Here is a 19,739-nt window from a genome sequence, read left to right on the forward strand (position 1 = left end):
TCACGTTGGTATGACTCATGACTGATAATAAGTGATAATTTACAATAATTTGCATTATCAGTCTTGTTTATTGACAATTGTTTAATTTTAAATATTTTGGTACCGTCATACCGAAGTCCGGACCCAATCCCTAGACTTTTACCAAATAGCATCGGTTCTAGTTTTAATATATACTTTATAGGTATTACTATAATTTAATAAAGTTATGTCTATTAATGAACAAAATGCTTCAGAGTTAGAACTGCAACACGTTCATAATGTTAGTATTTAAACAATTATTTCTTAATAAGGGTGTTATTGTTTTCTTTATTTAAGAAAACGATCAAGTCTAGTCACGATGACAACAAACAATTTGGGATTTAGATACTTGATAAAATTACCTATGGAAAATAAAATCGGTAACTGTTGTTAAAATATTTTCTGAGACAACATAAATATAAAAAAATAGTTGTATTAATGTTAGCATTAATTGTTTGCCATCTAATATTTATATGAATTTCACTTCAATTATTGTTTGTTTAGTCTCTTTTTAATTAAAATGATTTTATATACTAATATAATGTTTTTAGGTTTATGAAAATATTGCATCGCATTTCAGTGAAACGAGACAAAAACCTTGGCCAAACGTAGTTAAATTTTTGAGTAAGGCGGTAATAGGCTCAATAATTCTGGATGTAGGTTGTGGAAATGCAAAATATTTTACAGACACTTTTAATATTTTTCAGGTAATTTTATGTAAGTTTTTAATATATTTATATTATCAATAATCTACTTCTACCATTGCATGATAAGCTCACAAATCCATAATTATTAATTATTTTTAAGTTAAATTTGCAGTGTCTCTCGTAATTAACTTTAAAGTTACTACTTTGTAGGGATAACTTAAAGTGTTAATATAAGAACATTTAACATCAGATTTTATCAATAAACTGTTGTCCAATTGGAGTGGGAATAGTTTTTAAACAATATTTTAATAATTTATTACCTAAAAAGTAAATGAATAATATCAAAATCATATTATTTTTAAGACATCTGAGAATTTGGCTTACAGTATCTAAACTTAATACCTTTCCTTATAGCAGTGTATCTATTATTTCTTTTTTGAAAAAAAAACTATTTTATTACAGTTGGGATGCGACAGAAGTAGACAGCTAGCTGAAATTTGCAGAACTCGTAATCATCAAGTGTTTAACTGTGACTGCCTACAGTTACCGGTTCGTTCAAACTGTATTGACTTTTGTATAAGTATAGCTGTACTCCATCATTTGGCAACACCAGATCGTCGTTTAAAAGCCCTAACAGAAATCTGCAGAGTACTGACGGTAGGAGGCCAAGCTCTTGTATACGTGTGGGCAAAAGAACAGAAAAGGAATTCGTCTCTGTCTACTTATTTGAAACAGAGCAAGACGAATAAAATAAATACAGAAACCCTGAATGAGGGTCAATCAAATAAAAATTATCATATTAACCAAATCAAAGTAGATCTTCCTGTGCATACAAATAGGTCTAATTTTATTCACAACGATTTGTTAGTACCGTGGAAATTGAATCAGAAAAAACTGGAAGGTAATGATCCTAAAACACATTTAAGATACTACCATGTTTTTGAAGAAACGGAGTTGAGATTGTTATGTGAACAAATTCCAAATTGTAAAATAGTAGACTATTACTATGACCAAGGTAATTGGTGTATAATTTTTGAAAAACTAATTTGAAAATTACAAATAGTATAATAATATTTGTAATTGGATTGAAAACTGCTTGTCTAGTATTATAAAATAATACTAATAATACTAATTGTACAGTCAACAATAAAAATAACTTGACTATTATTCATTAGATTATTATTGTAATTTTTGTAGTTTAACTTAATACTGAGCGGTGAAGGTATTTTGGTTTTACAATAATGTTTTTATACATTTTTTTTTGTGGACCCATAAAATAATTTAAGTCGCTAGACTGATTTTTGTATGTAGCAAGTCTATCATAAATCATACCTGGGTGGTACTATAAAAACCAAAAATTAAAAATGTTTAACAATTCTCCTTCAAAATTTACAAATATTTCATCATAAAATTGCAGCATTTTTTCTTTTTTTTTAGGTGTAGTTTTAAGACCAATATTTCCTTACCTGTTTTAGTGTAAATCAACAACATATACATACTATTTAAAAATCTGTTGTAAAACTTTTTTTTTTACTAAAGACACTCTGATAAAAAACTAAAAATACTTTTACAATTTCAACTTACTATAAAAAATGTAATATTGTTATCTGTTATGTATTAACATTGACTTATTAAAATTTTTTTTATTTATACAGGGAGATACATTTTAATATAATACATGTTATTTCTTTTTAACAATTGTAATATTGAGGTTTTTTTTTTAAATATTTTTTCAGAATATTATAAAATAACTAATAAATTGGTCAAAATGTTCAATAAATTATTTTTCAATATTTTAATAAAATATATTTAAAATCAAAATGAATAATCTGTAGTGAAAAAAAAAACTTTAGAAAGCCAAATAACACAATTTATTGTTTATAAAATGATTTATAATACATATAATAATACTCCTTAAATATATAAATAATACTCCTCTCAGAGTATTATAGTGACGTATCAGCCAATGCATTATTTTCAGGAAAAGCAAAATTCAATTTAAAATACAGACAACTATATATTTAGAAATATTATAATTAATAATTTAAAATGATCTTCTGGTACTATTAGAGCTATACCGTTTTGCAGAAAAATTGGTTTGTATGCTTTTAAAAGAAATAAAACCATTTTTGGTTGACAAGTTAATATGATCCTGGTCATAAATTTCCCAACATTTAAAAACTTATATAGGCCCAACCAGGTAGTGGTTTTAAAGCGAAAATACTATTTAAAAGAAATGCGGTTTTTTTCAACTATTTCCACTAAAATTTAATTTTATAATAGTTATTTGTTTGCTATTTGATAAGCTAGTCAGGGGCAGGGGTGGGAAACTTCTGCCCGTGCCCCGTTAAAAATGCAAATACATAAGTCTATATAGGACGAATCACGCATGTCTAGTTTGGTGGAGTAAAATCTGGTAACTGAGAAGTGATAAGCAGGAGGTAAACTCGATAAGTGATTACAATTTTTACTCATAAAAAATCAAATGATAACGCAACGAAGTTTTGTTTACATAATAATTTTGTTTCTTTAAATATTACTGTAGTCTTATTTTAATGCAAATTGTAATAATTGACTGTATTCTCACATACTGAAATCCACCATGTGTGCTGTACTCGAAATGGACGGTAATAATACTTATAACGAGGTAGAAAAAAAAGAAAACCACTATGTTATTTGTTAAGACTTAAGAACTTGTTTGGAAACATGTATGTTTAAAAAATTAAATATGGACGATTTAACATCACATCACAATAAAAACCAGTCTCGCACAACCGAAAGTGGCTTACCTTCTTGCAGTAAAGACGTTTCCATTGATGTTAAACATTCACCAACTCGGTATTCTGGAGACTTTGGTCGGTACTTCAGCGAACAGTATTCTGTGCTCAAGCTTGTATTATGTCACTTGGATTACTACGACTTGTGTACTATGAGACGCGTTAACAGTAAGTTTAAAAGCGCAGTAGATATAATACTATTACGTAATCGTATGTATATTCAGTATGCAACGCTAGAATATAAACAAGGAACTACCGAAAACTATTCAACAGAGAATTTACACAATGACAGACCACCTAATAATGCATTAAATAATAATAATCATTGCATTGACTTAAGGATAGAGCCTAGAACATTGTTTACATTTGAATGTATGCCGGGTAGCGGAGGACCATCAAGATGTCGTCCAAAAATATGTACACGGTTGAGGGAGAGTACTAGCAGAAGTAATGGAGATGATCGATGTAGAGACACAGGTAGTTTTTTTCCTCGAGGAGATATTGTGCCAAATTCAGTTACGACATTTATTCCCATTGGAGCTAAAGGTATAATTTATACTGAAAACAAAAAAATTAATGAAAGAACCAAAGTTAAAAATTCAAAACAATTGTTAACTTCTTATTCATCTCATGATAAAAAACTTGTGCTCTTATACTTACCGACGAGTAATAACTATGAAGTAAGTGTATTTACTCGTGTTATAACATCTAGTTCATCATCCTCACCTTCTGTTCTTTCTCAAGAAGATCATACATTCTTCGCCCACCAAGGTCCTCCGATTCGTGGACTTTTGTTCTTGAAAGTTGGATCATCCACTCAAGTTGATACAATTATTAAATCTATAGTTAAATTAGTTACAGAGAATAATAATTCTCTACCTTTTGCTGTATCGGGCGGCCATGTTACAAGCTTGGATTACAATAGTCCTCCAAAGAAAAAAAACAGCTTAATTCCAGGCGTCCTGCAAGTCGTAATATTTCGCGGAGAAGGGATTTGTTGTGTCAGTGATGTTATCTCATCAACAACAGAACACGGAATATTATTGGGATTAAAAGAGACTGAAAAACATGTTAATCAAACCTGGAAAGAAGAAGATGGTGTAATGTTAGATTCCCGGCGTAGTTTCATAATGTCGTTCCAGTGTATCGATAGACAGCAGCTAGAAGATCATAAATATTTATCAATGGTTTGGCCAAACATTCCATTATTTGGAGTACAAACTTGGGGTGAAATTGGCTTACGATCTTTTGAGATTAAAAATTTAGAATGTCCACCAAATAAAAAGAAAAGGTATTCCATAATGCACTCGGTGAAAACTACGTTTATGATTATAACATTAAAATAGATGTTTATAAATTATAAGTAACACATATTATGATAGTTAATGAAATAATATTAAATGTTTTCAACCTGTGTATACCTAATAAAATAATTTGAATTGTATATTTATATTTTATTGTATTTATTTTGCTTGTTTACTCTTTAAAGATGACTTTTATAAACTAGATACTTTGTTTTAAATCAAATGATTTTGTAAATTTAAAATGACGGTAAAAAATTAGCTTATATATCACTTTTTTAGTTTTCATCAAAAATATGATAATGTTATTTATTCCTTTATAGAATTATTTATGTGATATATAATTGACTTAATATATAATTGTATACTCACATTAACTTTCAGACTAACATAATATTTATGTTAAATGTATAAGTTTATGATTTCCCATATTGGTTATATTTATTAATAAGTAATAACTAAAAATAATATAATATGTCACATAATCATATCCAGATGTGTTAAAAAATTCAATTATTACATAATACAACAAAAATAATTATGAATGTAGGTATAGAAAAACTGATGTTTCTATTTAAAACATACTTGATTTTGTAAATTATAAAATGTGTACTTAGTACTTACTGTAAATTACTTGTTCAATTTTCAATATAAATGTGTAAAAGAATAAAAATAAGAATGATTCATCTTTAATTAAAAAATATAGTGTCTGTTTATTTTATACGTCGAAAATCATAGAATTAGTTAGTACATATTTTTCTGCCTGTAATAATTATAACTTTTTATCGGTATACATAAAACTTTTATGAAAATAATTATAATTGATTTTATAATAATAATTATTATAATTGATAATATGAGTGTTTAAGAGAACGTCGCGTTATACCCTTTAAAAATAAACGTAATAAAGCGTGTAAACAGGTAAATGAAAAAAAAATGTTGATACCGTTAAGAAGAGGAAAACTTTAACTAGGTTCTTTTATCGATTTTTTTTAGAAAACATAAATTTTACCTTAAATACAAGAATTTAAAAATAAAAAAAATATCAATTAAAATTGTGAATGTTTTGTTAATAATATGAAAAAAACCGACGAGAGCACCTAAATGAAGTTCTCATTATTTAAATATGTAAACAAATTGTTTCTAAAATTATTATTTAGCCAATAATAGAGAATATGCATAGCTATGTTCAGATGAAAACATTTTTAAATCACTGTCAAGGATGCAGCAAGTTCAAAAAATAAATAAACTACCTAACAGAGGCCTAATTATTAAACACATCACAGTTTAATCTTTCAATTAAGATTTTGCAAAAAAATGCCTATACATAACTCCTTAATAAATGGGGGACATAGGGGCATGGCGTGATACCTCCTATTTGCATGCGGTCTGTTTTATTTACGTTTTAAACTAAAATGCCGGAAAAAAATTCGACTACTTAGGATGGTCCGATGACAATTTTGTAAAGATATACGAGTTCTTTGGCAACTTTACTAGGTTATGTAGCAAACATATTTTTAAATTTTTGCTATATTTACGTAAAAAAATTGGGTATTAATATTGAAAAAATTGCAAATTTAATTACAAGAAACTAAAATTTTTAACTAAAAATCAGCTTTCTACATAACATAGTAAAGTAGCCAAAAACAGAAAAACTCGAATCTCTACTGAATTATATTTGGAATTGAATGTACTGTCTTTTACTTATTAAATTTATTAAAACCATTTTTTCTTAAGTATTGCCCATACAAAACTCCTAAAATACAGATCGCTAATCCCCTTTAAGGAGTAAAGTATATGCAATTTTTCGGAAAATTTTAATTTGGAGCTTGAACTATAGTGTTTAATTAATTATACAACAATGAGGATTCTACATGGGTTGTAATTTTTTTTAGACTATCACAGTCATTTCTATAGGATAAATTTCAAGTTTTCCTATCATAACAGCTGCTTTGCGAGGGAAAAACTTGAGGCCAATGTTCAAAGTAAAATTACCAAATTTTCACAATAATACATAAAAAGAAACTTTAATTGTGCCGTAGAGTTTTTATATTATTACTCACTAGCTTTTAATAAACAAATGAAAAAACCTACATTTACGAATAAAAAACTTGGATTGTGTTTAAACTTTGAGATATCAAAAAAATTAAAACGCTACGACACAGGTAAAGTTATTCTCTGTGTACACTGTACTGTAAATATTTTGTAATTCTACTACAAAAGTACGAATTCAAAAACCCTTGCGCCCCCACAACGAGTTTTGCGGCCAAAACACGGACGGTGTGCCGTCCTTAAAATAATATATAAATGTTGAACGCCTATACACTAAACAGTAAACAATAACCATTATCGCTATCAGCCCTGCAATATAAACACAGGTATGACCACAGAATACAGATATACATTACAATATAATCTATAACATATCGTAATATATATCTGTGGTATTTCCTACTAAGGCTCTATATATGCTTATTTAGATCTCTATTTCCTACGGGAAAGACCAACGGCCATATTGTAAAAATTGATAACACAAAGTGCTGACATACCTATTTAATTTTCCACGACTATCAGTATTCAGTGTGTAAACAACAATATCGGAATTCGTAAGACGGAAAGTCTTCCCGGGCAACTTGTAGATAATTTCTACATATAGCACATCGCTGCGTACTTACCGCTAAAACATTATTATTTATAAATCAAATTATCAATAAGCGACGAGTCTAATACAATATCCGTTACCTACTTGCAAAATTTGAGAATGGATATTTTCGGAGATTCAAACTTGATAGTACCCTGTGAAACGGAATGGGGGAAATGGTGGCAGACTCTGGAAGAGGTACACGTAGAAGTCAATGTTCCTAAAGGAACAAAGTCGAAGGAAGTGAAAGTTGACGCGACCAACACAGACATTACTTGCATTGTAGCCGGTAAAACCATATTTTCGGTAAGCAAATACCACAAATAGAGTATTAACTGTTTTTTTATAAAACCACTAAGAAATTTTAATTAAAAATAGCCGGTTTTTCTCACAAAATATGTAATTTATTTTTCAGGGCAAATTGTTTAAAAAAATCAAAGGTTCTGAACTAATTTGGAGTCTTGAGGACGGTGGTGCGTTATTAAACATTTTACTTGTGAAATTGAATTACGCAGGGGGTGAAGATCCATGGCCATCGTTAATGGGAGATTTTCGGTATAAATTTGAACAAAACGCTTATGAAGAAATGAAAAAGAGCACAGAAATGGAAAAGTTAAAAGAACAGGTAATTCATGTATTTGTATATTACCTATGTTGGATTATATTATAATATGAGTTATGAGATTCAATGCAACTTATGACTAAAAAATATGCTAGTTACTAATCGATATCTAGCATATTTAATTAGTCATTATTTATGAAGTTTAAAGTTATATTTGTGGCATTCAACGTATTAATTTACTAATAGGAGCATTTTGATAGGTAGCCGGTAGTAGGTTGTAACACATAAAACAATGAACAGATACATACAAATATACAATGTATATAATAATTTGACAATAAATTAATTGGTGTTTTTTTTTTCAGGTTATGAATCGTAGTATTTAATTTAAAAAACACTATATTTTTTCCAAACTTTTCTTCTTTGTTCAGAATGTCTCATGTATTAATTTTTAAGAGTGTATTTTATTTTAGTCATTTGTTTAGTTGTAAAAAATAATATAAATATAAGATTCTAATTTAAGATATTTTTTTTCTTTTTTAATTATGTTCAATTCATAATAATGTTTTACATACAAATTGTATACCAAATGTAAAAAAATCATATAATAAAAAAAAAAACAAGGACAAAATACCTCGTCACATTTAACTCAAAGTTATAAATAGAAGAACATGAATATTACGTAAAAAAAAATGTCTTAGGAAAATTGAAAAAAATGTATACAAATTAAATAAAAGTAATTGTGGTTTTTGCTTGATTTACTTGCCAAACATTGAGCATTTCATATTCTTCAATACAGTCGTCGACTTGTGAAGCGTTGAATCCTTTGCTTGTACAATAATCTCTTATATCGGACATCTTAACAACAGTACGACCACCAGCCAATTCTCTGATTACGTTAAATACACGGTCAACGACAGTTTGGGCTCTGAAATTAAAATATGATAAGTATTAAACAAGAGGAAAAAAAACTAAACAATCATATAAAAAACAAATCTTATTATTTTTAAAAACATATCTTACCTTCCAGTTCTTTCATCAACTTGCATCAGGGATATCTTGGACATTTCCAATAACCTCATGGCTTCCACTACATCTTCTTTCTCCACCAAATCTGATAATCTAAGTTTTGCTAATGCTGTTGATATCCTGAGAATAGCTAAAAGGTTTCTCGCAGATGTAAATGTTGTGTCACCATTGTTACGCGAATCTTTACGCAAATCGACATAAGAATCGACCAAGAATTCTGTTAATTCAACAGGCACAGTAGGAGACTTCTTTTTACATAAATCAATATAACGACGCATCAGACTCATGTCCAAGGCCTGAATTTCAGTTGGCGGCTGACGACTGTGCTTGTGCACATATGTGATATGGTGAGCTAACCTATTTTAAATGAAGTATATTCATTAATTTTTATTTTAAAAAACAAGTTTTCAGAAACTTTTAAATCAGCGTTCAATACCAAAATAAACTAACATATTTGCATTAATATTATTTTTTTAAAACAATGAATTTAGTTAGAATTTTAAAATTGACGTTAATATAAATATTATATTCATGGTCATACATGAAATTATTATTTTTAAAAATAAAAAAATCTCAATATTATATCAAGCGCTTATATTTTATTTAATGTATAAAGGAATAGTCTTATTTTATTTTAAACATATATATTTTTTGCCAATATGGTTTATGTTACAAAAAGTTGACACCATTAATTGAATTAATTGATTGAAAACATTACTTCAATTGGTAAAAATATTTTTAAAATATCAATAAAAAATTTGTTTTTGGTATGAAAATGAACAGTAAGAGGATGGAATACCCTTTAAAAATAATCGTAAAGCTTGTAGTTATATCTTAAATACAAGCACTTTAAAAGTAAAAAATGTCAGAATTAAAATATAAATTGTGAATGTTGTGTTAATATGAAAAAAAGCCAAAGTCTCATTATTATAATTATGTAGATAAAATGTTTTGCTCAATTATTATTTAGCCAATAATAGAGAATATGCATCAGATGTTAACATTTTTAAATCACTGTCAAGGATGCAGAGAGTCTGAAAAATAAATTAATTACCTAAATGAGTCCCAATTACTGAACTAAGAATAACACATTACAGTTTAACCTTTCAATTAAGATTTTGCAAAAAAATTGCTTATACCTAACAGTTTAATAAATAGGGAGTGACGTCCTCTTAATAAACTAAGCAAAAATCGTAAGTTTGATAAAAAATTGAATGTGTTCACAAAAAAGTTCTTAGAATTGGTGTATGACTGCTTTTAAGAGCTCGTTCAATGAAAAAGAACACATTATTTCTAAACTCTGTTAAATATAGTATTAATAATCATAAATTCTTTACTTTAGATCATTTTCTCGGTTCGGTTTATCTTGAATTAACCACAGTAGGTCAAAACGAGAAAGCAGAGCAGCCGGTAGTTGAATGTTGGCTTCAATAGAACGTTTAGGATCATACCTTCCATAAGCGGGGTTAGCTGCGGCTAAAATACTTACACGTGCATTTAAACGTGTCATAATTCCGGCCTAAAACAAATAAACAATTATTTTAAAGAATTAAGTTAAAAAAAAAAAGGAGTCAATAGTGTAATTGTTAGGCCCATTTCACACCTGGAAGTGGCTTTTGAATTATGGGTTTGTTACCATCTAAATGTAATATCGTCTATCCCAAATTTATACGCATCAAAAAAAAAAAACCCATATACCATACACATCCGGTGTGAAAAGGCCCTAAGGGTACACAGAGTGTATACCCTTACACGTTACGAATACACCCCTGAAAAGAGTATATACTTTAGCAATTGAAATAGTTTGCTGTTCCATCACTTCGTGAATGGCTGTTCTGTCAGTTTCAGCCATTTTATCAAATTCATCGATACAACACACGCCCTGGTCAGCTAACACAAGAGCTCCGCCTTCCAATACCATTTCGTTAGTCAGAGGATCCTTCATAACTGCCGCCGTAAGACCAACGCCTGAGGAACCACGACCTGTTGTATATTGACTACGACGTGCAAGACGTTCAATATATGAGAGTAATTGTGACTTGGCGACTCCAGGATCACCCATCAAGCAAATATTTATACTTCCTACAAAATTAAAAAATTTAATATCTCAAGTAGCCAAATATAAAAATATTTCGTTACCTCTAATTTTCATTCCTTCAGGTGCTCTATCTACTCCTCCGACTAAAAGCAGCAATAAAGCTTTTTTAACATCTTCATGTCCGTAAATTTCGGGCGCTAAACTGGCAGCTAACTTTGAGTAAAAATCTTCACCAGCCAATTCTAACACTTCTTCCTCGGTCAACTCACCTTCCCCTAGTTTTTCATCGTTTAATTTGTTTAAGCATTCCACATTCTGAAATTTGATAGTAAAAAATAAAATGTATACAAACTAACATAATTTACAAATTTTTGGTTAATTACTTACATGAGCTTCGAGATAAGTATCAGATAATAGACCTTGTTGTATTTGTCTAAAACCGGTACGCACTAAGGGCAAAAATATTCCTGTTATTAAAACATGGTCTCCTGGTACAGCTTTTCGTGTTGCTTCTCCTCGGCAAATAACTGTTAAGGAACGAGGGATATGACCAACTGGTACTTGATCACTCTAAAAACAAAAAGGGAATCAAATATAAAATAACAGTATACTATACTCTGTTCCAAAAGAGAATGCCCAGGTAGGGAAGGTCCGGCTCCTTCACAACCGTCAGTCGTGATGTGCAAAGTGGGTATTCTCTTTTAGAATAGTGTATTCATTCATAGTAGTGACAGATGAAATAAAATATAGATTACCAATTCTTGTATTTTAAGTTCTTGAAATTTTATAAATTTGGATCCTCTAGTTTGCAAATATAAACGACTACCTGGTTTAGTCGTAGAACATTCCGAACTAGGACAAAACTCTAAAGGCTTAAATGTTAATGAATTTATCTGAAAAAAAAAATCATAATTATTGACTTTAATTCTTTCAATAACATTTTAAAAGTTGGATATAGTTTAAAATAAACCACTAATGAAGTAATACAACATTTTTGGTTTATTCAAAGTGAAATTATTTTTAAGGAACTAATAAATATTTGAATAATTAATATAAGAGACTGTAGTTATGTCAATGATTTCGCTAGTATTCTTTTTTATTATATCTTAATAATTCTAGAATATTTAATAAAGTTACTTACGGGTTGGTAAGTTTCCCCTCCACATAAATCACATGAATAAGTGGCAACAGTTATCATCGGTTTTACTTCCGTGCTTCGCATTACAATTCCACGAACAGAAATTAGTTTACCGATGCTACTAGCCTTAACATCACGGATTGGCTGTTCTTTTTTTGTGCTCAGATCTTTAAAATATATCTCGCTAAAATCATACAAAGGTTAAAATAAGTAAATCTACTTTACCAGACACCTTTTTTTCTTTATCAATAGTATTTTGCACGCTGATTACGAATATATAAAATTTTTGCGCCGCTCGCATTTAGTTTGGAAGGTACGGACTTTTAAATTTTGCCGATACCGACATAAACGCGTCCACTGGGTACTTCGTCCGTCGATCGCCGCTCGATTATGATCTGTTTCCTCGTCTACCTGCCTTCTGCCCATCGTGGTCCTTTTTTTTTTTGCCGGACACGTGACATGACTTCTAGAGCCGTTTTTAAACCGAATTAACTTTAAACCTGAGATCTCCTCTTAGACTGTAGCCTGCAAACCTAAGATGTTTTTAGTTTAGCGGAGCGAAGCGACGGTACTGAGCGAGAGAGTGGCAAAACACACAGTGACCTGCCGTACGCGCCATAGCTGTGACCAACGAATGAAGTACCCAGCAGGCGCGGGTAGACGTGCGGTGCCGAGCCAGGCGCGCGTATGTCGATCTTTTAAAATCTGTAACTTCCAAATTAAGTGCGAGCGGCGCAAAATTTTTACATATTCATAATTAGCATGCAAAATACTATTGATAGAAAAAACAAGGTGTCCGGTAAAGTAGATTTGTTCTGAAAAATTGTGTAAAAAGGTAACTGATGATAAAATTACAATCTTCGCATTAATTCTGGTGGATATCTGCTAGTAGGAGCAGCATTGTCATCAGGTTGTCTCATTCTTTGTCTTTGTTGAGCGAGGATTCTGTGTTCAATATATACGTCCAAGGCATCTTTGTTTTCAGGCTAAAAATTTGGTAGAAAATTACTGTGTTAATATAAAGATATAATTATTTAATTTTATTTTAAATACTTCGTGATCTTTATAAGAAGGCAATAATTCTTGAACAATGTCACCAATCATTGTTGAATATCTCCGGGTATTTGCAGACACAGCTTCGCTTAAAGAAGAATCAAAATGGTCCAAGTCGTCCAATTCGATAAACAAAGGCACCTAAAATACAAGGCGATTTTTATATTATCAAGTTGAATTACTTTTATATATTTCTGTAAACTAATCGTGTTGACAAAATCATACCTGTTCGCGATGAGCGAGCTTGGCCATCTGAACGGCGTACTTGGCATGTTTTTGATTATCTTTATCCAACGCTTGATAGTTTTGCAAGAAGTCTATAAATTTAGCTATGAACAAAATGCGTACACGAAAAACATAAATATCAATCGAAGACAAATAAAAAATATAGAACAACTAGTTATATAATACATATTGAAATTAACCTTTGTCGCTATCGTAGTCCCTGTAACCCGTCTTGGCCATTATTGGTCAGTTCTGTTTTACAGTTGTTGATCAACACAGTCAGCGAAACGAAAATTGTGGACAGCGGAGCGGTATGAATTTGCAATACTTATAATAATAATAAAACTATAACATGTATTATCTATCGTGCTATAATACAAAATACAATAGAGTTAAATAGGAAAATCCGAACCGAGTACAAAACTTTTCATAACAAAACAGAAGTGATAGCCGTTAGAACGGTAAACTGGATTCTATATTCACTTTTCTTCTGTAAGTGTAAAGTGTAAACCAGACACCTCACACCAGTTGAATGGTATTACGATATTACGGCGGCACGTCCTTTGTTTGTAAACAAAAAATGGCGGGAAATCGGCGGCCGGCCGCGGGAAAAGTGAACGAACAGCTGATTAAAAAAACGGATTAGCCCGCCGTTTTTCATTTATTCAAAACTGTAAATTATTTGAATATTAATGGTTCAATAAATACACTTAATTACAGGACTACCGACTATTATTGAGTTTAAAGTAAGAATTAAAAAAAAATAGCTAGCACAGTGGGGCTGGGACATAATGAAGTCGAAGCATAACCATTGGACTGTAAAAATTATTTAAACTAAATTCCAATTTAACGATTCGATAAGATTAAAACTATTTTTTGTAGACACAATAGTGTGATTAAAATTGTACTTTTTGTATTAGAATGGATACGATTAGGATTGATCACTTGTCTATAAATATAATAACTTTACCGTTGTTACCCGTAAATCATAATTAACAATATAATGAAATACTTTTCTGATATACCTATTGCCGATTGATTCATTCACACATAACAACTTGGAAATTAAATATGTTACACGATCACAATATAATACAGTATAGGTATTTCGCAATATAACCATTGAAAAATGCAATAATTATTTAAGTTCTTATGGTTCTTTTCGTGGGAGGGTTTATTTTTCGTTTTATTACACATTTTAGACGCAATTTCTGAATACAAGATCTAGATATTAGAATGAAAAATATTCATTTAGTAACCAGGATATTTTTAAGAGGCTAACTTTATTAATTTATTAGTATACACAACACTACACATAATATGGAATGTCGGTTACTCAATTGAATTTATCCTAAACAATGTTTTTTTAGGTTGCAAAAAAACCGCAAAAATAACTAAAAAGTAATAAGTACCTACTAAAAGTGAAAAATAACGTTAAAGTCAATTCTAAAAAAGCTATATAAAGAATAAAAGCTTCACATTATAGACTATAGTAGGTATTTTTAATTTTTATAATAATTATTTAATTGTAAGGGTTTTTTTTTACAAGAATACAACAATAACGTTAGTAGTTTAAAGTTAGACTACAAATTCTATTTTTTTCCAAGATCTCAGTAAAGAATAGTGTAAATTACATATTTTAAATCGAAAATTGTCTTAATGTATTTAGTTTTTTACTTTAAAAATATTATAACATTGCGAAAAACGATCAAACCGAGTTAAAATTTAAAAACCTTATTACACTCTGTAGGTAGGATAGGGAAATAGGACATACAAGTAACAGTGAGCCAAGGGCGTCGACCCTGAACAATTATTGTTGTTCTCATACAATATAATATAATACGAAGTCTGTTTTTTAAATATTTATTTGAAACAAATATACTTACAATAAGTATAAGTAAAACATATAATATGATTGTATAGTAATTAACATAGTGAGAATTCGTGAATTGTGATAAAAAAATGAGATAGAATAATATTAATGAACAAAATTGCACTTTGACAAAAAAAAAAAAAAATGATATACATATACGTGACAAATGAATGTAAAACGTGTTTAAATATAAACTTAATACTAAAATAGATATTAGGAAGTTAAAACTTACAATTTACACGTATTAACATATAAAGTACACAAGGTAACTAGGTACAATTAATAAATAAACAATTTTCAAGTTCAAGACAGCTCTATAGGTAGAATTTCATCATATAGAACAGTTTTTAGTACATTATTTCCAATCTGCATGGCAAATTCAACAGAAATCTCTTCTATGATTGGCGTAATAATATTCAATACCATTCGGCGGTTTTGATTGTAAAACGACATTGCTGTTTCCGCTAGAACATAGGCATACAAGAATAATTAACATAAGTCCGTATAGAGTGTAATGGAAAGATCAGATTACAGATATTTGAGAATTATTATAACTTATCTATCGATAGTAAAAGCGTTAAGTAGGTATCATTAAAAATCACTTACCACTATAGATACAATTGTTTATAAATTATAAGCAAATAATAATTTCGATTTTGTTTTGATTTTATAATTCATTGATTTATGTTACATATATTTTTATTAAAATACTGACAGTGAACGTGGTGTGGCGAATATTTTCCCTAATAGGGTATATTACTTAGCACAACATTTTTCAAATTATATAATGTAGGGCAACATCACATTTGAGTAAGACTGACTAAAATGCAATTCTTACTTATGACGTCGTTGTTTGGATTGTATAGGTTGGTCGCTTTGCCAGTTGCGTCTCCGACTTTGACCTTAAGTCGAATATCTTTCAACTGGAAATATTCACGGTTCTTTTTATCCTTTAAAATTTCAACCGATGCTTTTATATCGGCTTTAGTGTTGGCTGCAAATAAATATTTAAGTACATTAAAAATGAGTTTGGTGTTTTTAATAAATAATAGTGATTTTTAGTTTTCTGAATTCGGGCTGATAATAATCAAAAGAATGTACAATTTAACAGTGACCAAAAGGGCAGATTCAATTTAATATATTATTTTAATAATTTATAGTCTAACTTCTAGATAGCTTTCTAGAAGCTTTCTATTCCTGAAAATTAATTTTTTATATCATCGGTGTTTTTTTAACGACCATAATACTTTTATGTTAATGGTACCGCGTTCAAGTGTGGCAAATTAATTATGTTTTAAATTTAGTTTTAAACAGTTATCAAAAACATTGTATACATGGGACTTTTTTGTTTTTGCGATTTTACGTTAGAACAGTGCAATTATATACTCGTATATTATTTATGACAAAGTTCCTTATTGTCATTGTAACATGTTTATTATCGTGATTATTTTGTAAATTCAATTTTTGGTTGCGCAGAAATTCGAGTCGAACACATTGGACAAATTTGATTTGGCGTTATAATTAATAAATTATTATTCAAATGGGTCCGTGCTTGGCTATTTGTGACAATCGTGCTGAACGTAAAACGACTTACTGATATTGCCTTTAAATATTCCTTGACCTTTGAGCGGAATGACCATCAGACGTCCGTCGATGTCGTAACTGCAGTTTACCAACAGACTAGGGAGAAGTACCGTGCCTTCGCCGACCAGCTTTTCTAGATTTACTCTAAAACAAGAATATAATAATTATCAATAAAAATACTAACACAACTATCCGTTCGGTCAAATAAAAGTACTAATGGAGTCTTTAATTTTTTTTAATTATTATTAAAAACCATTGCACGCAGTGACATAATATTAGTCATTACTGATGAATATCATTATGTGTAGCGGGTTGGTCCAGTTTTCACACCAGTGCAACGCCGGGTTGTGCAATAACTGACAAAGGAAATGCATGGTTGGAATTCCGAAAAAATATATATTTATACATGGTAAAAATAATAAAATAAATAGTGGTTTTCCGCCGATTTATTGTCACCGGTGAGGCCAACGTAACTTAATAATATGTACACGCAACACGCACACTTTCACTGAACCTATACACTCACACGAACCCCCGTATCACCGGTTATTAAATATTATTACGTTAGGTGTAATATTATTATTGGTAACCTGTGTTACAAATGAGGAACGCTGTAATTTTATCAATTTGGTAATACGAGAAACGTTCATGTACGTTTCTTTATAATTCAGTTTACAAAAGAACTCGTATGGATATAAAATTGCACTACAATTTACACTTGTTGTAAGTGTTGTTCCGGAGAACAAAATGTACAAATACGACTCTGGCAGTGTACTTACTTGAGATTGCTGAGAACAAATTTAGATCCACCCCAAGCTTGAATGTCTTTGATTGTCGCTTTGACTTTGAGCGATTCCACGTTTCTATTCACTTGTAACATAGGAATAACCATGGGCTCCAAAGCCGGAATTTGCATTTTTGGTATTCCTGTAAAAAAAAAAAAAAAGCGAAAAATATTTTAGTGCAAGTTATAAAGCCTTTGATATTCGTTCTCCTATCGAGATCATATTAACTGTTCAGATTTAAACAAAAATGAATTCACCGTACCATTGGGCAACTCCGGTCTTATAGACTCAATGGTTTTCATTAAACAACTCTCCAGTTCGGGGTCGGTTCTTTTACACACGTGCACGAAGTTGGCTAAAATAATACATGCATTTAAATAACTGTATGCGTTTTTTATTTCATAAAATATTTAAAAAGTGTACAAGTTATTGTGACTTACGAAGCTTTTTTGCTGCCGTATGTTGAGTTTGTAGGGCGATTAGTACTAGACTGACTATGAATAGGGACGTTTGGTCTGCCATTGTTTACTAAAACCACAATAAACAATACATTTTTTATTAGTAATCGACGAAACGTTATTATTTAAGAAGAATAAAAATGAAAAACAGTCTAATTTCAAAAAAATCACCGCATAAATATTTTTTTATATACCTAAAATTTGTTTTTACTTATATCCTTGTGTAATTACCATCTATCATCATCGTCATCGTCTAGCTTAATATGCTTCAAAGTCCAATGCTGCCATCAAGAGATGGTTTCTTGTCCTTATTTGATTTTATTACGGTTTATTAATTTAAAAAAAGGTTAACGAGATTATCAGTTTTTAGAAATATTATTATATTATTACAAATTAATTTTCTATGTGACCGGAAATAATATTGATTTATATATAGTATAATTTTAAGAAGTCTGGGTAACGTATAACGTACTAATCACTTAGATCTAATAACCCCATCCAAGTTAATAAAATATTTATTATTGTATAAATGACTTTTAGCAAAATAAATTATAACACATATTTCTAAATATACTAAACTAAGCAAGATAGTTTGTAATTAAGTTGATATTGATATCTTTCGCCATAGCCCACAAGCAAATCGACTTCAAAGAAAATGTATTTTAGTTATAAGAAATCACAGTACACATGTACTTTCAAAGATTAGAGTGATTGCTTTGGAACAATTTTCAATTCAATTTACAATTGAAATTTCGAATAATACGTTCAACACAAACAACACGTATCGGTGTATCGCATAATACCAATTAATCAAGTTGATACAATAATAATAAAATAATGTTATAATTATATAACAATAGATATACGAATTTAATTAGTTTCTACACAATTGAAATATGGTATATTTAATAATGTTATAATAATAACTACTTGTTAGGTTTATAAATATGCAGACAAATAATGTTTTGAGTAAAATCACACTATTAAAACTTGTATTATAGAAATAGTTTGTTGTACATTAAATGTCAAAATGTTCTCACTATTTGATGCATACATTTACTAATGATGCATCGACAATTGCTAGTATTTATTTACGTGTTATTAAATATAGTTTATCTATATATATATATATATATAAAAGTATCACACATATTATTTGATAGTATACTCACGTTTTCTAATACGTTTCACTATGAAATCGATCACCCCGATGGTCATGTGTATTGTTTTGAATCCGAAGTCGACAGCCACCAATGCTTATAAATGATTACACCGTTGCTATCCTGATCGCTACGGAGCCAACCGTATCAGTGTAATCGTACTGCCGGTCCATGCCTGTTTTATAAGTTCTGGAGGATGCCCGGCGGTGGCCCGATTGTGCAACTTCAACGCTATAGTGTTAGCGACCCCCCCCCCTCCCCGACTCGTACACGTTTATTTCTCTTAGCATTTTCCTGCAAACGACCGTAATCTCCTTGATGGTCTTGGTATGTAATATCACCACTACTGCATTTCCTTCACGGAGCCGGCTGTGGCGGCGGTATGAATCGTTGCGAAATAGCCTCGCAAATAGGACACTCGGACCGATGAACTTGCGAATAGGGTCTCAC

General features: G+C 30.0%; 5 protein-coding genes across 5 annotated transcripts; 3 read left to right on the forward strand and 2 right to left on the reverse strand.

Annotated features, from left to right (window-relative positions):
* Nucleotides 1–77: 77 nt before the first annotated feature.
* On the forward strand, nt 78–1,832 carry LOC126843521 (alkylated DNA repair protein alkB homolog 8-like). The gene is made up of 3 exons (XM_050581099.1): nt 78–259; nt 570–725; nt 1,128–1,832. Exons 1-3 carry the CDS (start codon nt 206–208, stop codon nt 1,713–1,715), a joined length of 798 nt encoding a protein of 265 aa, XP_050437056.1. The 5' UTR covers nt 78–205; the 3' UTR covers nt 1,716–1,832.
* A 708-nt stretch (nt 1,833–2,540) lies between these two features.
* On the forward strand, nt 2,541–4,950 carry LOC126842284 (uncharacterized). Its single transcript, XM_050579199.1, has one exon. The coding sequence runs from the start codon at nt 3,376–3,378 to the stop codon at nt 4,786–4,788; it is 1,413 nt and encodes a 470-aa protein (XP_050435156.1). The 5' UTR covers nt 2,541–3,375; the 3' UTR covers nt 4,789–4,950.
* Nucleotides 4,951–7,240: 2,290 nt separating this feature from the next.
* Nucleotides 7,241–8,577, forward strand: LOC126845761 (nudC domain-containing protein 2-like). Its single transcript, XM_050584646.1, has 3 exons — nt 7,241–7,690; nt 7,800–8,009; nt 8,312–8,577. The coding sequence occupies exons 1-3, from the start codon at nt 7,505–7,507 to the stop codon at nt 8,330–8,332; spliced, it is 417 nt and encodes a 138-aa protein (XP_050440603.1). The 5' UTR covers nt 7,241–7,504; the 3' UTR covers nt 8,333–8,577.
* On the reverse strand, nt 8,511–13,962 carry LOC126845754 (DNA replication licensing factor Mcm7). Its single transcript, XM_050584634.1, has 12 exons — nt 13,630–13,962; nt 13,430–13,533; nt 13,205–13,345; nt 13,007–13,137; nt 12,155–12,335; nt 11,769–11,906; nt 11,401–11,583; nt 11,115–11,328; nt 10,762–11,057; nt 10,313–10,494; nt 8,970–9,332; nt 8,511–8,874 (listed from the first exon to the last, which is right to left on the reverse strand). The coding sequence occupies exons 1-12, from the start codon at nt 13,667–13,669 to the stop codon at nt 8,673–8,675; spliced, it is 2,175 nt and encodes a 724-aa protein (XP_050440591.1). The 5' UTR covers nt 13,670–13,962; the 3' UTR covers nt 8,511–8,672.
* A 1,314-nt stretch (nt 13,963–15,276) lies between these two features.
* On the reverse strand, nt 15,277–19,454 carry LOC126839623 (circadian clock-controlled protein daywake-like). The gene is made up of 7 exons (XM_050575020.1): nt 19,302–19,454; nt 18,112–18,199; nt 17,934–18,026; nt 17,666–17,813; nt 16,897–17,030; nt 16,141–16,296; nt 15,277–15,766 (listed from the first exon to the last, which is right to left on the reverse strand). Exons 2-7 carry the CDS (start codon nt 18,191–18,193, stop codon nt 15,606–15,608), a joined length of 774 nt encoding a protein of 257 aa, XP_050430977.1. The 5' UTR covers nt 18,194–18,199; nt 19,302–19,454; the 3' UTR covers nt 15,277–15,605.
* Between the last annotated feature and the right edge of the window lie 285 nt (nt 19,455–19,739).

Source organism: Adelges cooleyi, unplaced genomic scaffold (genome assembly GCF_023614345.1).
Source record: "Adelges cooleyi isolate 19-005CV unplaced genomic scaffold, UGA_ACOO_1.1 ACOO_flye_CR_arks_rails_tigmint_CR_PRNA_108, whole genome shotgun sequence".
NCBI classification, from domain to species: Eukaryota; Metazoa; Arthropoda; class Insecta; order Hemiptera; family Adelgidae; genus Adelges; species Adelges cooleyi.